The 20,345-nt window shown below is 63.2% G+C and overlaps 1 protein-coding gene across 1 annotated transcript; it reads left to right on the forward strand.

Moving 5' to 3' along the window:
- Positions 1 to 305: 305 nt before the first annotated feature.
- Positions 306 to 20,337, forward strand: FMNL1 (formin like 1). The gene is given in 27 exon segments (XM_071450740.1): positions 306 to 476; positions 7,279 to 7,362; positions 7,602 to 7,685; positions 7,774 to 7,847; positions 8,386 to 8,469; positions 8,675 to 8,806; positions 9,885 to 9,993; positions 10,240 to 10,316; positions 10,399 to 10,492; positions 10,806 to 10,880; positions 11,465 to 11,575; positions 12,014 to 12,163; positions 12,260 to 12,361; positions 12,452 to 12,671; positions 12,857 to 12,912; positions 12,914 to 13,184; positions 13,282 to 13,403; positions 13,998 to 14,200; positions 15,095 to 15,329; positions 16,057 to 16,125; positions 16,226 to 16,306; positions 16,870 to 16,999; positions 17,087 to 17,250; positions 17,476 to 17,577; positions 17,804 to 17,896; positions 18,039 to 18,162; positions 19,044 to 20,337. Coding segments are annotated over 27 exon segments (3,321 nt in total). The 3' UTR covers positions 19,148 to 20,337.
- Positions 20,338 to 20,345: the final 8 nt, after the last annotated feature.

Genomic DNA, 20,345 nt, shown 5'->3' on the forward strand with positions numbered 1-20,345 from the left:
AGTAAAATAAAATAAAATGAAACAAAGTAAAATAAAATAAAATAAAATAAAATAAAATAAAATAAAATAAAATAAAATAAAATAAAGCAAATGGTTTGCAGTGATCCTGGCCGGGGCAGCAGCGCTCCGCTCCCTCCCTGCAGCCTCGCAGGTGCCGGAGCCGCCTCTGGCGGCGGCCGGGGCGGGGGCCGGGGGCGGGCTGAGCGTTTATAGCGCGATAACGCCCGCAGAAGTTGCAAACGCCGGCGAGAGGCGGCGGGGACGGGCGAGGACGAAGCTGGGCTGGGAGCCGGGGCCGCCCCGCCATGGGCAACGCGGCCGGGGGGCTGGAGGGGGGCGCGGCCCCGCGGGAGCCCCGCGACCACCGCCCGCAGCCCGGGGCCGCCCCCGCCGCCGCCGCCGCCGCCGCGCCGCCGCCCCCCCGGCAGCCCATGCCCGGCAATGCCGAGCTGGAGGAGCGATTCGGCCGCGTCCTGGTGAGCGGGGACGGGACCGGGCAGGACGGGGGGGTCCCACAAAACGGGGGGACAGGGTGGGGGTCCCTCCGGTATCAGCATCCTTACCGGTATCAGCATCGTTAGCGGCGTTACCGCCGTTATCATCGTCGTGTTGTTACTATTCCGTAGTTCTGTTAATTATTTGGTTTATTATTTAATTGATGTTCTTATTCATAATGCTGACTGCCCCGCTGTCACCTCGTTCTCCCGGGGACGCTCAGCCCTGGCCCGGGATGACCCCCAGCGCTCCCTCCCCTCCTCGCTCTCACCTTGAGGGGGGGGGATCCAACCCCCAAATTCTCGGGGTGACCCCGAGTCCCGGAGCCCGGGCGGGCTCCGCCATGGCGGGATCGGCGGCAGGGCCGGAGCGCGCCGCAAGCAGCCGGTGCTGCGGATGGCGATGCTTCGCTCACCTCCTCTTCCTCCTCTTCCTCCTCCCCGGAGCAGGGGAAGCCCCGGCCGGTGGGCAGCGGGCGATGCCGAGGGATGGATGGATGGATGGATGGATGGATGGATGGATGGATGGATGGATGGATGGATGGGTGGCAGCCCCGGGAGCCGCTCGGGACTGCGGGAGAGCGGCTCCCGCTCGCTGCTCCGTCCTTGAGCGGGGCGGGCCGGCCGTGACCTTCGCGCCGGGAGGGCCGAGTCCCATCACCGCGCCACCCGCTCCAAACCCTGCCGTGCCCTCCCCAAAAATGCCCCGAGGAAAAGGAATCGCTGCTTTAACCCCCCGGAGCCCCTGCAGGGGAGATGGAGCCGTTTGTGCCCATCCCGCGCCGGGCGCAGCTTCCACAGTGCCGGGATGCGCTCGCCGGCACCGACCGGGATCTGCTCGCAGGGGTGCCCCATCCCAACCACGAGCGCGAATTCCTTGGGAGCTTTTAAATCTCGTGGAGTTGATGGGATTTTCTGGGGGTGAGCGATCCCCGCAGCCGCAGTGAAGGTGAGGAAGGTGAGGAAGGTGAGGAAGGTGAGGAAGGTGAGGAAGGTGAGGAAGGTGAGGAAGGTGAGGGACCCCCGCGGGACTCCCGGGGCACAGCCGGGCTGGCAGGAGGCTGGGTGGGGTGGCGGTGCCTCTGATGGCTCCGGCAGGAAGAGCCCCGGGGTGTTTCCACTGTGAGGCCCCAGGAAGCGCCACTTTCAGCCGGGCCGGGCCCAGCAGGTTGGAAATCCTAAACCAAAAATGATCAGAGAAGGGGAAAACGCTGCTTCAGGCTCTCAGCAGCACCTTCTGTGCCCTCATCCCGAGGGAAAGGCCTTTTCCAGGAGAAGGGGCACCCAGGGGGCTGGACATGGCCCGAGGGGAAGCGAGTGCTTGTGAAAGTGGCTGTCCCAATTCTGCTTCCTCCTTTCACAGTCCCTTCCCCATTCTCGTGGCTGTGGGGGCAGCAGAAGCCCGGGGGGGTGGGGACAGGGGGTCCCTCTGCCCTCACTCACCACAAACACATTCCCTGACTCTGCCTTCAACTTTTCTACTCCTGAGCTCAGAGGTGGAGCAGGTGGTGATGAGCTGGGAATCTCCTGGTGGGACACGATCCAGACCTCAATGTTGCTATGGCTGCAGTGATGCCATGAGAGCTCAGTGCAAATCACTTTGGGGCTGGACATCCCAAACTGGGAGAGCTGATGGTGCAAAGCCTCGGCAGAAAAGCCCAGGGAGGAGCTTAGAGGATCCAAATTGCTGCCAGGAAGGGGATACACCCATTCTGTGCCAAGAAATGGGAATTTAGTTTCCCAAAACTTCATTCTCAAAAATTGGCTCCTTCCCAGCTGGGGCACTGTGGCAGATGCTGCCTTGGCAGAGCCATGGGAGGGTTGTCCTGTGCCAAGCAGTTTGGGATGTGACCTGGTGGATTTTTGGGATGGAGCAGAGGAAGAGCATCTTTGCTGCTGGGATAGGGATGCCCAGATACTCCTGCTTGAAGGATTTCCCTCCCTTTGCAGGTCAAGGGGCATTAATTGAGAATATATAAATGGAATTGTGAGTTGAGGTGGAGTCAAAATCAAGCAGGGGCTGGCTGGGACAGGGGCTGCTCCAGCTGGGAGCTTTGCCTGGTTGGGGCTTTGCTGCCTCTTCTCCCAGGAGCTGGGGGAGTGCAAGGCCAGCGTCAGCGCTGCAGATGTTTGCAGATGTTTGCAGATGTTTGCAGATGTGCTGCTGGCCCCAGGTCACCAGCGAGCCCTGGCCACAGCGTCAGCCTCGGCTCCAGCAGGAAACAGAGCAGGTCCTCAGCTTCCTGCTGGATCCATCTCCAGCCTGGCTCCAGCACGGTGGCCAAGGCTGGCTGGGGGATGTGGGGCTGCCCCAGGGTGTCCCCACCTGTGTCCTGGGTGGGACATTGCCTGTCACCCACCAGCTGCTGGGCCAGGGCCTGGAGAGTGTCCTGGGCAGGAGCCCTCCTGTGCTGCTGGATCCAGCCCTGGGTGAACCCCCCAGGGCAGGGTGGGCAGGCAGGAACCCAGCAGGGATGAGGGGACACTGGTGGGATCAGGCTCCTCTCCCTGGTTTGAGCTCCAGCAGCTTCTGCTTGTTCTTAAAATAGAGCTGGAGCCACAGGTGACAGTGGCTGCCCAGCCCAGCCCAGCCCAGCCCAGCCCAGTCCAGCCCAGCCCAGTCCAGCCCAGCCCAGTCCAGCCCAGCCCATCCCAGCCCACTCCAGCCCAGTCCAGCCCAGCCCAGCCCGCTGCCACCACCCCCCGGCCATCCTGGGGACAGTCTGTCTGTCTGTCTGTCTGTCTGTCTCCTCCCGCCTGACGCTGGGTGGGTTTGGGTCTGGCTGCATCCCTGATGGGATGAGCAGGTCCTGGCCGTGTCCCCCAGCCCAGTTTGCTGCCTGAGGGAGCCCTGGGTGGGCCTGGCTCTGCCCTGTGCCTTGCACTGAGCCCTGGGAAGAGGCAGGAGAACAGGCCCAGGGGTACTCAGGGGCACTGGAGGGGACACCGTGGGACAGTGGGACCGTGTCCCAACCCCCTCGGGTGCTCTGTGCCCAGGAGGGTTGGAGCATCCCAGGAGTGGCAGAGCCCATCAGTCACCCGGGCACTCGGAGATGTTTGGTCCTTCCTGCCCCCAAGCCACCACCTGGGGCTGTCCCCTGCCCTGTCCCCTCCCTGTGGCAGGACTTAGTGCCTGGTGCTGGCTGGGATCGTGTCCCAGCCCACGTGCTGCCCATGCCCTCTCTGTGCACACACATCCAGTGCCCCAGAAACGGCTCTGCCAGGGCTCAGCCTGCTGGTTTGTACAGCACAAACCCTTCCCTGGGGTGCCAGAACATTCTGTGCCAGCCCTGGTGCTCAGCCCGGCGCTGCCTGCTCACGTGTGGAACAAAATGAGGTGTCTGACACCCAAAATAGCTCCAGCCCTGCCAGCCACCATAGCAAAAGGTTGTTTTGTAGCAGAAAATGATGTTGGTGCTGCTTCACCTCCCCTGGCCCTGGTTTCAAAGCCTGGCTCAGCCCTCAGCTGGTGCTGGGTGCCAGCCAAGCTCGCCCTGGGGTGGGCATGGCTGGGGTGGCCCTGCAGGCTCGGGGGCGCCGTGTGGCACAGCAGGGACGTTGGGGGACACTGGTGGCACCCACTCAGTGACGGGCTGGGCTGGGAGGCTGCGGGGAGCCCTGGGAGGGGCAGGATGAGGGTGCTGGGGACAACTCAGTCCCCATCCTTGGCTCCTTCATCCTTGGCCCCAAAGGAGGAAGAGGAGGAGGAGGAGGATCCAGTCCTTCCTCTGACACCCGTGGGGTGCTTGGCTGCTGCCCGGCCCCACATCACCCACCCTGCCCTACATCATCCAGTGTGCCCCACATCACCCACTGTGCCCCACGTCACCCACCCTGCCCCACATCACCCACTGTGCCCCACATCACCCACTGTGCCCACATCCCCCACTGTACCCCACATCACCCACCCAGCCCCACATCCCCCACTGTGCCCACATCACCCACCCTGCCCTACATCATCCACCCTGCCCCACATCACCCACTGTGCCCCACATCCCCCACTGTGCCCCACATTACCCACTGTGCCCCACATCACCCACCCTGCCCCACATCATCCACTGTGCCCACATCACTCACCCTGCCCCACATCACCCACTGTGCCCCACATCACCCACTGTGCCCCACATCATCCACTGTGCCCCACATCACCCACCCTGCCCCACATCATCCACTGTGCCCCACATCCCCCACTGTGCCCACATCACCCACTGTGCCCACATCACCCACTGTGCCCCACATCCCCTACTGTGCCCCACGTCACCCACTGTGCCCACATCACCCAGTGTGCCCACATCACCCACTGTGCCCCACATCACCCACTGTGCCCACATCACCCACTGTGCCCCACATCCCCCAGTGTGCCCCACATCCCCCACTGTGCCCCACATCACCCACTGTGCCCACATCACCCACTGTGCCCCACATCACCCACTGTGCCCACATCATCCACTGTGCCCCACATCCCCCAGTGTGCCCCACATCACCCACTGTGCCCACATCATCCACTGTGCCCCACATCTCCTACTCTGCCCCACCTCCCCCAGCAGCCGTCTCCCCTCCCGGCGGCAGGAAATGAGAACCGGTTTTTTGGTTTTTTTGGTTTTTTTTGTGCTGCCGGCTGAGGCTCCTCAGCGGAGTCGCTTCCTCCCCGGCACCACAAGCCCACCCGGCAGGAGCCACCACCCACTTTGTACCGAGCTGTGCCACATCCTGCCCGCAAGGGAGGGACCGAGGCACGGCGGGGCTCGGGGCAGAGCCACCTCCAGGGGACAGCCCTGCCCCACCCTCGAGCGGGGTCCTGTCCCACCCAGGGTCCTGCTGGGTCCAGGTCCCACGTGTGATGCCTTAAAGCTGGCCTGTGTGGCAGGTGCCACCATCCCCTCTGTGCCAATGGTGTCCCACGGAGGTGCCTCAGGTGTGGCTGGGGTGTCTGGGTGTGTGATCCCTCTTGGCACAGCGCTGCCCCTCGGTCTGACCCTCATCCATCCCAGGAGGGCAGCTCGGGACCAGCAATGGTGACAGCCAGGTGCTGTTGTCACCTTGCCCATTCCAGAACCCAGTGGCTTCACAGTGAGGCCATTTCAGACCCTGATTTGTTGCCCTGCCCAGCTCTTCATGCCAGCCCCAGCCCAACCCAGCTCCTCCCCACCCACAGCTCCTGCTTTTGGCTTCTTGCAAAAGCAGCTTGACAGGTCCTCCCTGGAGCTGGTGGAGAGGTTTCTGCTCCTGCCCACCACAGTGGGACCTCTCCCCTTGGACCTGCTCTTCTGTGGGCAACCAAAGCCCTGGGAGATGCCTTCCTGCAAGGATGTGGTTGCTCCAGCATGGCATGCACCCCAGCTCGTGTCCAAGGGATGGATCCCAGTCCTGCTGCATCCCCAGGGAAGCTGAGCTCTCCCTGCCCAGGCTGGAGGATCCTTCTCCACCCTGCAGGGATGTCCTGGGGGTCCTTAGCACCAGGGGCAGCAGGGGGACACTGGACCCCATCCATTCTTGGGTTGGTGCCATCTCCAGCTGCAATCTCCAAACCCCCAGCCCAGTCTCCCCAGCCAGCCCTGCTATTTTTAGCTTGGTTTCCCAGGGTTTCCCCACATCCCCATCCTCCTCCTCCTCCTCAGGGAACCCCAGGACTGGGATTTAGGGGTGGCTGGGGCTGTGCATTGCTCCATGTGCCATCGTGCACCTGCCACCCACCAAAACCTGGGTTTTTCAGCAAAATAAACCACCCATGAGCCCAGCTGAGCTGCAGCCTGGCCCAGGCCATGGTGGTGTCCCATGAAGGTGCCCCATGTGTCCCTGAGCGGGGCAGGGCCGTGTCCCACTGGTGGCGGGGGTGGTTTCGGCAGCGGAAACCACGTCACATCCTGTGGGGGCTGGGGGACAGCGAGGGATGCGGGGACAAGCCAGGCCTGACATCATCATCTCAACAAACACTGCCTTCCCCAGATGGCATCGTCACCATCTGTGGTGGGGGGAACTCAGGGGTGACCCCCCAGGCACAGCCCGGGCTCCTGGGTCCCTCGGTTGTGTCACCAGTCGTGTCCCTGTCCCTCAGTTGTCACCAGTCGTGTCCCTGGGTCCCTCGGCTGTGTCACCAGTCGTGTCCCTGTCCCTCACCCCGTGTGGCACTGCTGGCACTGGGCTGGCTGAGGCACACGGGGCACTCATGACATGGGTGGGTGTGTCCAGCTCTTCCTCCTGTACCCCACCCCTCCCCTTGGTGGCCATCAGGTGGGGGCATCACTGATGGGTCACATCCTGGGAATAGTGGTGTTCCCAAACTCCCAGGATTGTCCCCATCATCCCACCAGTGTCCCCATCATCCCACCAGTGCCCCCATCCTGAGAATGCTGCTTTCATTTTCCCACCATGATCCCACCCTCCCACCACTGTTCCCATTGTTCCATCGCTGCCCCCATTGTCCCACCAGTGTCCCATCTTCTGGGATCTTCATGTCCCACCAGTGTCCCCATCCTGAGAATGCTGCTTTCATTTTTCCACCTTGATCCCATCCTCCCACCACTGTCCCCATTGTCCCACCAGTGTCCCATCTTCTGGAATCTTCATGTCCCACCAGTGTCCCCATCTTCTCACTGGGATCTTCATGTCCCACCAGTGTCCCCATCTTCTGGAATCTTCATGTCCCACCAGTGTCCCCATCCTCCCACCAACCTCCCCCATGTCCCATGGGTGTCCCCATCTCCCAGTGCTCTCTGAGCAGGGGGTTCTGCATCCCTGGGGTGTTTTTGGGGTGACCCCCAGCACTGACACCCTTCACCCACAGAATTCCATGAACCTGCCCCCGGACAAGATGAAGCTGCTTAGCCAGTATGACAACGAGAAGAAGTGGGAGCTGATCTGTGACCAGGTGAGGTTCAAGCTCAGAGTGTCCCCAGTGCCATCCCTGTCCCCAGGTGCCATTTGTGGCATGGTTTGGGCATCAGTCTGGCTGTACCAAGCCCTGACATCCATCTCGTTACTGACACAGCACCTCATTAACCTCATTAAGCAGGGGTGGGGACAGGGACACTGTGGCTGCTGTGGGGACAGTGGCACGTCCCTTGCCACAGCGGATGGCCCAGTTTCAGCCTCTCTCTGGGCTTGCAGGAGCGGTTCCAGGTGAAGAACCCCCCATCTGCCTACATCCAGAAGCTGAAGAGCTACTTGGACACGGGTGGGGTCAGCAGGAAGGTGAGGGGTCCCCTCTGCACCCTGGTGCCCTGGTCCCCGTGCCAGGCTGGGCACAGGGACAGTGCCAATGGCTCTCCCTGTCCCACAGTTCAAGAGGAGAGTGCAGGAGTCAACGCAGGTGCTCCGGGAGCTGGAGATCTCCCTGAGGACCAACTACATCGGGTAAGGCTGGGGTGGCATCGTCACCCAGCTGCTGCCACCTCCTCTGGGATGGGGATGGATGTGTGCTGGCTCTGCCTGGAGGGTGACAGCAGGATGTGGGGGCTGTGGCCTCATCCTGCCCCTTGGGAGGGCTCTGATGGGAGGCTGAGGGTGCTGAGGCAGCTGTGGGTGCTGGGGGGTCTGAACCCCATTATGGCTCCCTGGTACCCCCAGGGTGCCCCCCCTGTCCCCATCCTGACTGTCCTGAACCCTTGTGGGGTGGGGGGTGCCTACTGTCCCCAGGGCCAGGCTGTCCTGTCGTGGTAGTGGTGACAACAGTGGCAGTGGTGGCAGGAGAGCCCTTGGGCTGTGTTCCCCCTCTATCAGGTTCATCGTGGCACTCACAGAAATGCCAGCTCATGGTGCCACCTCATGTCCCCAGCGCGTTCCACCCTTGCTGGGTACCTCTGAGCAGGGGGTGGCTCTGCTGAGTGTTTGAACACAGGGGGAGGGAGGATGTGGGGGCTGGCAGAGCCCACTAACCCTCTGCACCCTCCAGCTGGGTCCAGGAGTTCCTCAACGAGGAGAACAAGGGGCTGGACGTGCTGCTGGAGTACCTCGCCTTCGCCCAGTGCTCCGTCGCGTACGTCCCCAGCGGGTCCCCTGTCCCCAAGCTGGGCTCAGCCTCCCCTGGGGCTCAGCAGGGCTGGGGTGGTCCCTGGGGGTGCCTTTCCTTGTCCTCAGGGCAATGCTCCATGGCTGAGGCTGAGCAGAACCTCCCCAAATCCCTGAGGGGCATCTGCTCGTATTGGGGTGCCACAACTCACCTGTCCCCGTGTCCCCATCAGGTACGACATGGAGAGCTCAGAGAACAGCCCCGGCTCTGACAAGGGCAAGGAGAGGTCGCTGGAGGACCTGAACAAAAGCAGCTCCTCGTCCCCCACGCAGGGCTCCTCCAAGCCGCGGCCCCTCACTGTAAGGTAACGTGTGGTGCCGTCCCCAGCTGTCCCCGTGTCCCCGCGCCGCGTCCCCGCTGTCGCCTCGCTGCACCCCCGCGCTTGGAGAGGGGCTTGGCAGGGAGAGAGACGCAGGCCCGGCCCTAAAAATGGGCGCCCATTGCTGGTTTGAGGGTGGCGACAAAGCCACATCCCCGTTGTCCCTCTCCTGGGACCGGGTCCCCACCCCGGCACTGCTCTGCGGTGCTTTGGTTAAACCCCAGGAATTCACCAAAATTGGGGGTGTTGGAGATTTTGGGGGAGCAAATGGCAGCCCCTGGGTTAAACCCGGGGCGGAGGGACGGGCCTGCGTCCCCCGTGTCCCCCCAGCCGGTCCTGGTGGCTCTCGCTTGGTGCCCGCAGCCCCGTCTAACCCCGCTCTTCTCTTGCACGCTGCCGGGGACGCGCTGACGGTAGGTGACGGGGCACCGGCGGGACGGGGACACCCCGCTGCTGGTCACGGCACTGGGGACAGGGCCATCCCCGGCGGGCGGGGGGTCCCAGGGACACCCACCGCGGTCACCCCACGGGCTGTACCCCCGGGCACCGCGGGGGTCGCTCGGCGCCTGCCAGCAGCTCCGCAGGAGCCGGGGTGTCCCTGCCGGCCCCAGGGACAGGTCAGGAGGGACGTGGCAAGGTCCCATCCCTTGTCCCCCGAGCGCGGGTGTCCCCGGGGCGGCGCGGGAGCCCCGTTTCTCCCTCCTGTCCTGCAGGCTCTAACGCGCCTCCAGCTGCTGCCTCTCGAACCAGCACATCCACACCCTCCTCCTCCGCCACGTCCACCCCTGCGGTGCCCCGGGCAGCGATGGGGACAGTGCCCCCAGGTCACCCGGCAGCTCCGGCCCGCCCCGGTGAGCCTCCGAGACCGCCCGTGTGCACGAGGGGACCCCCAAAACCCACCCCATCCCACAGCCCCAGGGCTTCTAGACGGGCACGGACACGAGGGTTTGTCCCGTGGGTGCCCCGGTGTCCCCGCCCCGCTGCCACCCCCCTGCGCTGTCCCCGCTTTGCGCTGCGCCCGCGGCTGCCCCGGGCCCCGCTCAGCCGCGCTCTCCCCGGCCAGGCTGAACCCCTCGCACAGCAGGAAGACGCTGCGCAACTCGCGGCTCGTCAGCCAGAAGGACGATGTCCATGTGTGCATCATGTGCCTCCGCGCCATCATGAACTACCAGGTGCGAGTGGGAGCGGGCGGCATCCACCGGGACCCGCCCGGGGCTCCCCCGGGATCCCCCGGCATCCACCGGGACCCGCCCGGGGCTCCCCCGGCATCCCCCGAGCCCGCGGGGGCAGCTCCGGGCTGGGACCGGCTCTGCTTCCCCTGGCTCTGAGATGTCCTCGCTCAACGTCCTGCCTGGTGGGGACCTTGAGTGCCTCCGGGGGGACACAGGACCCCATGGATGCTCCTTTCCCCTCCCCAGTCTGGCTTCAGCCTGGTGATGAACCACCCAGCCTGTGTCAACGAGATCACCCTGAGCCTCAACAACAAGAGTGCCAGGTAGGAGCTGTCCTGCCCTCTGGTGTCCCTTGTCCCCCCTGTCCCCTCGGTGCCAGCCCCCTCACACCCCCTGTCTCTGCAGGACCAAGGCTCTGGTGCTGGAGCTGCTGGCTGCTGTCTGCCTGGTCCGAGGGGGACACGAGATCATCCTGGCTGCCTTTGACAACTTCAAGGAGGTGAGTAGGGACACTTGGTCCCCAGCAGGGACACCCGGTCCCCACCTGAACATCTGTGCTCCAGCTGGGTTTGTGCCTCAGTTTCCCTGTGTGTGGCAGAGCCCTGCCCCACCCTCAAACCTCTGGCTGGCTCAGGGATGTTCCACTCACTGGGTTTGATGTCCCCATGCCACCATGTGTCCTCAGAGCCATGTCCCAGCTGGGCCGGGTGCCTGGCAGCACCAGTCAGGGTTGGGATGGTGTCACCAAAAGGCACCTCCTGTGCTGTCACCCTCCTGGGTGTCCCCTGGCCATGTCCCCCCTGCTCCCCCAGGTCTGCGGGGAGAAGAATCGCTTTGAGAAGCTGATGGAGTATTTCCGAAATGAGGACACCAACATTGACTTCATGGTGAGTGGCTGCTGGGGGCCACGCTCTGCTGTCCCCAGGGCATCCTGTCACCAAGGCTGCTGCACTGTCCCCAGGCCATTATGCCCCAGGAGCTCCTAAGCCACCACATTGTCCTTGTCCAAGGATGCTGAGTGACCAAAACTCTCCCCAGGCCACCATAACTCTCCCCAGGCCACCCCGTCCTCAGGGGCTGCTGAGCCACCGTGCTGCCCTGGGGTGGCACATCCCAAGGACTGCCATGTCCCAAGGGCTGTTCTGCTGTCCCCAAGGGTTTCTAGGCCACTACACTGTGTCCATGGCATTGTGTCCCCAGGGCTTCTAAGCCACCAAACTGTCCCCCAAGGCCATCATGTCCCCATGGCATGCTGAGCCACCAAACTGTCCCCAGGCCATGAAATCCCAAGGCATGCTGAGCCACCAAACTGTCCCCAGGGCCATCATGTCCCCAAGGCCACCACGTCCCCAGGACTGTGTAAAGCCCCTCAGGGGCACCGTGTCCCCAAGGGCCACCAACCCACCGTGCAGCCCCCAGGGCACTGTCCCCAGGAGCCATCCTGGCCCCATGCTGGGCTGTGTCCCCGCAGGTGGCCTGCATGCAGTTCATCAACATCGTGGTGCACTCGGTGGACAACATGAACTTCCGAGTGTTCCTGCAGTACGAGTTCACCCACCTGGGGCTGGACCAGTACCTGGAGGTGGGGGATCCCAGGGGTGGGAATGGGTGATCCCAAGGGTGGGTGATCCCAGGGATGGGGGATCCCAGGGATGGGGGATCCCAGGGATGGGGAATCCCAGGAGTGGGTGGTCCCAAGGGTGGGAGTGGGTGATCCCAAGGATGGGTGATCCCAAGGATGGGTCATCCAAGGGTGGATGATCCAAGGGTAGGAGTGGATGATCCCAAGGGTGGGGTTGGGTGATCCCAAGGGTGAGTGATCCCAGGGTTGGGAGTGGGTGATCCCAAGAGTGGGAATGGGTGATCCTGAGGGTGGATGATCCCAAGGGTGGACGATCCCGAGGGTGGGAGGGAGTGATCCCAAGGGTGGGTGATCCCAGCGGTGGGAGTGGGTGATCCCAGGGATGGGAGTGGGTGTCACTGTTACCGCTGGTGACCCCGGTTTGCTGTCCCTCGGCAGACTCTGCGCCTCACCGAGAGCGAGAAGCTGCAGGTGCAGATCCAAGCCTACCTGGACAACGTCTTCGACGTGGGGGGCCTGCTGGAGGACTCGGAGACCAAGACGGCGGTGCTGGAGCGCATGGAGGAGCTGCAGGAGCACGTCAGCCAGGTGGGCCGGGGGTGTGTGGGCAGAGCCGCTGACGCAAGCCCCGAGGGAGGGATGGGATGGGGACGGGGCTGAGCGGCGGCGCCTCGTCCCCCACAGCTGACAGAGAAGCTGCAGGATGCGGAGAACGACTCCATGGCCAAGATAGCGGAGCTGGAGAAGCAGCTGAGCCAGGCGCGGCGGGAGCTGGAGGCGCTGCGGGTGAGCCGAGGGGAGGCTGGGGCTCGGGGACCGGGTTCTGAGGGACACGGGTGACCTGCCGGGGGCTGTCACCCATTGTCACCTGTGCAGGAGCAGCTGAGCCCCCCGCGGCCGCCCAGCCCGCCGTCCCCGCAGCCGCAGGAGTGTTACCGGCTGGCGCTGGAGCGACGGCTGGCGGAGCTCGAGGAGAAGGGGCTGGTGCAGATCCTGCGTGGGCCCGACGGAGACGTCGCCATCGAAATTGTCCCCGTTGTCATAGAAACCCCCGCAACCCCCGTGGTTTCTGGGGACACCACCGCCACCTGCGCAGGTATCGTGGCCGCGAGGGGATGTCCCCTTCCCGAGGGGACACCTGGCACCAGGGAGGGGTGGCAGCGATTCCCTGGGCACGGAAAGCGAGGCGGGGGTGTGGGTGTGTGCCCGGGGACTCGGGGCAGTGCGGTGGCACCGTGCCGTGCTGTGTCACCGTCTCACCACCTCTGCTTTCCCTTGCAGATGCTCCGGCTCCGGCTCCGGCTCCGGCTCCGGCCCCACCTCCCCCACCCCCCCCCACCTCTGCCGGGGGCTGATCCCGTCCCTCCCCCACCCCCCGCCCCCCCCCCTGCCCGCGGGCACCCCCGCCCCCCCCCCCAGCCCCCCCCCCTGCCTGCGGGCACCCCCGGCCCCCCCCCAGCCCCCCCCCTCCCGGGTGCCCCCGTGCCACCGCCCCCCCCACCGCTCCCGGGGGGGCCGGAGAGCCCCGTGCCCCCCCCTCCGCCACCCCCTCCCCTCGGTGGGGAACCCCCAGCCGGGCCGGGCGCCCCCTGCACCGCCAATGGCTCAGGTGAGTGTGACCCGGGCATGCTGGGGATGTGACCCAGGAGGGGTCTGGGGTACCCTGGGCTGGGTGTGATGCGTCCCCCCCCGCCTGTGACCCTCAGTGAAGGTGAAGAAGCCGATCCAGACCAAGTTCCGCATGCCTGTCTTCAACTGGGTGGCCCTGAAGCCGAGCCAGATCGACGGCACCGTGTTCACGGAGCTCAACGATGAGAAAGTGCTGCAGGTGAGCCTGGGGACAAGGGCACAGGCACAGCAAGGTGAGCAGAGGGGACAAGGGGACAGGCACAGGAAGGTGAGCCTGGGGACAAGGGGACAGGCACAGGAAGGTGAGCCCAGGGACAAGGGCACAGGCACAGCAGGGCTCAGTGCCCTGGGCTGGGCACAGCAGGGCTCAGTGCCCCCAGGCTGGGCACAGCAGGGCTCAGTGCCCCCAGGCTGGGCACAGCAGGGCTCAGTGCCCCTGGCCATTCTGCTCTTGCCTCCTGCCCACCCTGCATCCACCCGCGGGGCTGCAGGAGGAGCTGGAGGTCAGGAGAAGTCCTTAGCACCATGGAGAGGGACACAGCATCAGGAGGGCTTCTCCTCTCACCCTGTCCTTGTCCCTTTGCTCCATCCACACCTTCACATCCTGTCCGTTTCTTCCTCCTCATCTCCATCCTCTGGTCCCACCACCCCCTCCTCACCCCTCCCTGTCTCCTTGTTCCATCCTCATCCCCTTGCTCCATCTTGGTCCTCACTCCTCACCCTTATCCTGCTCCTCTGGCCCCGTCCTCACCCCAGATGTCCTGTGCCACCTCCCTGCCGTGTGTCCCCACAGGAGCTGGACATGAGTGACTTTGAGGAGCAGTTCAAGACCAAGGCACAGGGCCCTGCCCTGGACATCAGTGCCCTCAAGGCCAAGGCCACACAGAAGGCCCCCAGCAAGGTGACCCTGATGGAGTCCAACCGTGCCAAGAATTTGGCCATCACCCTGCGCAAGGGCGGCCGCAGTGTCCAGGACATCTGCACGGCCATCGAGACGTGAGTAACCTCCCCGGGGGGGACAGGGGGGGATAAGGTCAGGAACAAGGGGTTGGGGTGGTGGAGGGTTTAGTGGGATGGAGGGGTTGGTGTGGGGATGCAGGGACAAGACACAGAGAGGTGGAGGGTGGAGGGATCAGAGATGGAGAATGGAGGGATCAGATACAGGGAGATGGAGGGATCAGATGTGGAGAGGTGGAGGGATGGAAGGATCAGATACAGAGAGATAGAGGCGTGGAGGGATCAGAGATGGAGAGATGGAGGGATGGAAAAATCAGAGATAGAGGGATGGACGGATCAGATACAGGGAGATGGAGGGTGGAGGGATCAGATACAGGGAGATGGAGGGTGGAGGGATCAGATGTGGAGAGGTGGAAGGATGGAGGGATCAGATGTGGAGAGGTGGAAGGATCAGATGTGGAGAGGTGGAAGGATGGAGGGATCAGATGTGGAGAAGTGGAAGGATGGAGGGATCAGATGTGAAGAGGTGGAAGGATGGAGGGATCAGATGTGGAGAAGTGGAAGGATGGAGGGATCAGATGTGGAGAGGTGGAAGGATGCAGGCACCAGCTGTGGGGATGGAGGGATGCAGGGATGAGGTCTGAGACAAAGGGCTGTGGGGACCAGGCACAGACAGACAGACGGATGCAGAGAGCAGCTGTGGGGATGGAGAGATGCAGGAACCAGCCATGAGAAGAAGGGATGTGGGGACCAAAGAGAGATGGAGGGATCCATATGGAGAGACAGAGAGATGCAGGCTCCAGATACAGAAAAACAGAGGGATGCAGGAGCCAGCTGTGGGGACAGAGGGATGAGGGAACCAACCGAGTGTGACAGGGGGGCTTCGGGAATGCAGCAGGACCTGACCGTGCCAGGGGTGTCCCCTCCCCGCAGGTACGACCAGCAAGCCCTGAGCCTCGACTTCCTGGAGCTGCTGCTGCGCTTCCTGCCCACCGAGTACGAGCGGAGCCTGATCGGGAAGTTCGAGCGGGACCAGCAGCCTCCGGAGGAGCTCTCGGACGAGGATCAGTTCATGATGCGCTTCAGCAAGATCCCGCGGCTGGCCGAGCGCATGAACGTCATGATCTTCCTGGGCAGCTTCGGGGACACGGCCCAGCTGCTGATGCCGGTGCGTGCGGGGCGGGCGGGGCGGGGGCGGCTCCTGCGGCCACACTCACACCCGGCCCTGTAGGATTGACTGGGGTAGGACGGTGGGGATGGACGGAGACCAGGGATCTCTGCAGCCAGGGCTGGAACTTGGGGTTTATTGCAAAGGGCCTGGGTGCAGGGCCCTGCTGGGAGCTGCCAGCCACAGCTCAGAGCAGGGCTGAGAGAAGAGAGGGGGAGAGAGGATGAGAGGATGAGAGAGTAAAAGGGGTAAGAGCATAAAAGGCAAGAGCTAAGAGACAAGAAGTAAGAGCTAGGACAGTGAGGTTCCCATTCCAATACAATAAATCTTCTTCTGTGTTGAATATTCTAATTCTCACTCACCAATCTAGTCCAAGATACAAATCCCATACAGCCTATAAGAATCAGTACATTACCACACTGTGTTACATTTTAAACCCTAAAAACTCCTCTTTGGGCCCCTTCTGCCAAGCTGGCAGGGTCTGCTCTGCCCCTTGGGCCTGTCTGCAAGCAGAGGGTGTTGTTCCATCAAAAGGGGATCACCTTCAGCTGGCCACACCATTGTTTTCCAGTTGTTCAGTAACTGAGGGATCTCAAAGCTTGCTTTCATTTCAATCTCACTTACAGTTTCTATATTCTCAAAATCTTTTGCCAGACAATCATATTTCTAAGGTTTTCCTGTTTCATCTTCCCCAACACTTCCCTCCTTCCCTCCCTTCCTCCCACAGCAACTCAACGCCATCATCGCCGCCTCCATGTCCCTCAAGTCCTCGAGCAAACTGCGCCACATCCTCGAGGTGAGGGCTCGGGGGGAGGCGGCCCCGCTGGTGCACACAGAGTGTCTGTGGGCACTGTGCCCTCCTGGCCCCGTGTCCCCAAGCCCTGGTGTCCCTGCAGATCGTCCTGGCCTTCGGGAATTACATGAACAGCAGCAAGAGAGGGGCTGCCTACGGCTTCCGTCTGCAGAGCCTCGACGCGGTAGGGCCGGTGTGGGTGCCCTGGTGTGGGGTGATGGGGACACTGCCACTGCCAGGGACACCCCTGGGGACAGAGGGACACAAGGACCAGCTGCAGAGATGGAGGGACACAGGAATCTGCGGTGGGGATTGAGGGATGGAAGCACCAGCTGTAGGGATGGAGGGACATGAGGTTTGGCTGTGGGGACAGAGGGATGAGGAGACTGTTGGGATGGAGAGGCAAAAGGGGGATGGGGCTGAAAGGATGGAGACCTGATATGGAGAGGTTAAAGGAGTCAAGGACCTTGATGGAGGAAAATAGGATGAAGGAAGATGGGGACCAGTGTGGAGATAGAGGGAGGAAGGTCACACATGGGAATGTAGGGATGAGGAACCAGATGCAGACCCAGCCATGGGGAAGGTGAAAGATGGGAATCAGCCATGAGAGTGGAGGGATGCAGACCCGGCTGGGGCATGGAGGGACTGACACAGGCCCAGCCACACGGACAAAGGGCCACCAGAGGCAGCCCTGAGCAGGGTCAGGGGTGGTGGCTGCGGCTCGGGGCTGACTCTGCCCCGCCCCAGCTCCTCGAGATGAAGTCCACAGACCGCAAGCAGACGCTGCTGCATTACCTGGTGCGGGTGATCATGGAGAAGTACCCGGAGCTCACCGGCTTCCACACCGAGCTGCACTTCCTCGACAAGGCAGGCACAGGTAGTGCCCAGGGGCCCCGGGCTGGGGGTCGGGGCAGCCCCTGGCACTCGGAGCCTGCCCTGACCCCGCCCTGCTCCCTTCCCTCAGTGTCCCTGGACGGGGTCCTGCAGGACGTGCGGAGCCTGCAGCAGGGCATGGAGCTGACCCGCAGGGAGTTCATGAGGCAGGACGACAGCCCCGTGCTCAAGGACTTCCTCAAGGTCAACTCCGAGGTGATGGAGAAGCTGCAGGCTGACAGCAAAACCGCCAAGGTGGGTGCTGGGGTGGGGCCGTGGGGGCAGTCCCTGCATGGGGACAGTCCCTGCATGGGGACAGTCCCTGCATGGGGACAGTCCCTGCATGGGGACACCCTCTGCTCACACCTCTGCCCGTGGGAGAGGATCCTGCTTGGGTCAGGCAGGATGGGGAGGTGGGAGAGGCTGGAAGGAGGTGCTGAGATGGGGCTCAGCCCCCACATCAGGTGTCTCTGCCCACAGGAAGCCTATGAGTCAGCCGTGGAGTATTTTGGGGAGAACCCCAAGACCAGTCCCCCCACCACCTTCTTCCCCATGTTCATGCGCTTCATCAAAGCCTACAAGGTAGGAGGGGACGTGGGGGTCTCTGTTTCTGAGGCCTGGGAGGAGATTTGGGGCACCTGACTCCACTTTGGAGCAACCAGCAGAGGTCACAGGCTGGAATGCCTTTGGGGTGGTCAGAGATTTTGGAACGGGGTTGGGGTGAGCTGGGGGCTGTGTGGCGAGAAGGAAGGAGGCTGCAGTCCTGGATTCCCCTGGCTCAGCACACCCTTCCTGCCTCTCTCCCAAGAAAGCAGAGCAGGACATTGAGCTGTGGAAGAAGCAAGAGGCTGCAGCCAAGGAGGCAGAATCCGGCTCCCCTGGCAGTGAGCAGCAGCCTGAGGTGAAGGTGCCCCCCTGTCTGTGTCCTGGTGGGGCCCCAGCCCCAGCCCTGGCTGGGATGAGGGTGGGGAGGGAGGTGAAGGGGAGGGTACCCCACCTCCTCTGGGTGTGATCACACCACTCAATGCCCTGTCCCCTCCCAGCTGCCTGTCCAGAAGGCCAGGAGGCAGCAGATGGACATGATTGCTGAGCTGAAGAAGAGGCAGATGGTGAAGGAGCCTCTCATCTATGAAGGCAAAGATGGGGCCATTGAGGATATAATTTCAGGTGAGAGATGAGTTCAGGTGAGCAGCCAGGTGTCCCCACATCACAGATCCAGTGCTGGAGGCTGCAGGGGCTGTCACAGGAGCTGGGGTCACCAAACCCCGTCACAGGGACCAAACCTACCTGCAAACACCTTCACATCCCACATGGCAAAGCCGCTCCCCTGTCTCATAGCTCTTCCTCCTGTTCTGCTTCTTCCTCCTCTCTCCTCCTCCTCGCTGTCTCTGGGTCGCTCTGCTCAGCTCTCAAAACTGTTCCTTTCACGGCCCGGACGGGCAAACGCTCGTCCCGCCTCTTCTGCGACGTGAGCTTCAACGAGGAGAGTCCTCTGTAGGTAACGTGGGGCGGCGCAGGCGGGCGGGGGCTGCCGGGCTTCCCCCCCTGTCCCCGCCGGGATTCCTCCGGGATTTGTGCCACGCTGACACCCGGGATCAGCCCCGGACACCCGGGATCAGCCCCCGGGGCAGTGCTGGGCTCCCAGAGCCGATGCTCGGGGTCCCATGGGCTGATTGTTGGTAGCTGCTGCTCCTCCCATCCCTGCGTTCGGCCCTTGGCTCCTCCTGGGTGTCCTCATACCCAGAGGGGCGAATCCCAGACAGACAGGACAAGGGAAAGGGGTTTTAAACGAACAAAGGAGAGTTTTAGATTGAAGGTTTGGAAAAATGTCATTCCTGTGAGGGTGCCCAGAGCAGCTGTGGCTGCCCCAGCCCTGGCAGTGTTCAAGGCCAGGTTGGAGCAGCCTGGGACAGTGGAAGGTGTCCCTGCCATGGCACTGGGTGGGCTTTGAGGTCCCTCCAACCCAAACCATTCCCCATTAACGCGATGGCTGCGGGACCCCGGCCATGCCCGGTGCTCACCCAGCCCCGGTGCTTCCCCCGGTGCAGATCTGCGGAACAACCCGTACCGGCGGGGGGACAAGGCCCGCGGCAGCGCCAAGAAACGGGCGGCGGGGCAGGGCCTGCAGGCGACGCCGGACATCGCGCTGTGACCGGCGCCGTCCCTGCAGCGGCAGCACCGGGCCAGCACCGTCCTCCCGACGCAGGTGGGAGCGCAGGGTGTCAGTCCCTGGGCCCGGGGCTCGGCGGGGTGGAGGGACAGTGCCCGCTCCGAGCCGCTCCAGCCGCTTCATGTGCCAGCTCTGCCCGCCTGGGCTGGGCACAGCACCCTCGGCGCTTGCTTGGCCGTGTCCCTGAGCTCCTCTCCGCAGCCTGGCAGGTCGTCCTGGCTACAGGGAAGCACAAAAAGGGCTCCAGCTTGTCCTGGAAGGAAAAGAGAGGCTGTCCCATCCCCACCTCGGCCCTGTGTCCTTGTCCCACCCTCGAGCGCCGCTGCGGGAGGGGAGGGGGTGTCAGCCAGGGCCGCAGCGCTCCCCGCACATCCCCCTGCACATCTCATCTCCCCCGGCCCGCAGAGCCCCCCAGAGCCGCGTTCTCCTGCTGCAAAGCCCCCAGCCAGGGCACCTCCCGGAGCCAGGGGCTGGCAGCGGTGCTACTTTTCATGGTTTTCTAAGTCTTCCTTCAAATTCCTCTGTGCTGCGGCAGCGGGCATTGGAACACCCCCACACAGGGTGGCCCCAAGGCTGTGGCGAGCAGCGCTGCGGAGGCTCCGGAGCTGCGACAATCAGCAGCAGGGACAAGTTTCTCTGCGAGGTGGTGGCACCTCCGCCCACCTGCATCCCCAGCATCCACCTGCAGCCTCTGGCATGAACCGGGACTGTCAGCCCTGGGGCTCCCCGTGTTCTCGGGTGGGACACGCAGGAGATGCCGGCAGCCCCAGCCCCTGCTGCCGCCTGCAGGAGCGGCCCCGGAGCCGCACGAACCTCTCGGGACCGGCCCGGACCCGGCTTGTCGCTCCCTGCCCTGCCCCGCTGCTGCTGAGTAACCCCGCAGTGCCGCAATTAAACCTCTCCTGGCGCATCGAACCCGCTCCTCCCTCCTCCTGTCCCTCCTCCCGTCCTTTCTCGCTTCAGCCACAGCAGCCGCTGCTTCCTGCTGTATTTAAGCTGCTTCAGCGCCGGCTCCGTGTCCGGGGAGGGATGGGAAATGAATGTGTAACTTATAAATGCCTTTAAGCCAGAAATGTAAACCATTAACTGCTCATTTGTATACATTATTTTTATATACTGAAAGCCTGTTTAATCTAAAGCAGAACTGGTAATAAAATGTCTCAGAGGATGAAGGACTTGT

This window comes from Agelaius tricolor, unplaced genomic scaffold, assembly GCF_023055355.1.
Source record: "Agelaius tricolor isolate 1412-34295 unplaced genomic scaffold, bAgeTri1.0.p SCAF_31, whole genome shotgun sequence".
NCBI lineage: Eukaryota > Metazoa > Chordata > Aves > Passeriformes > Icteridae > Agelaius > Agelaius tricolor.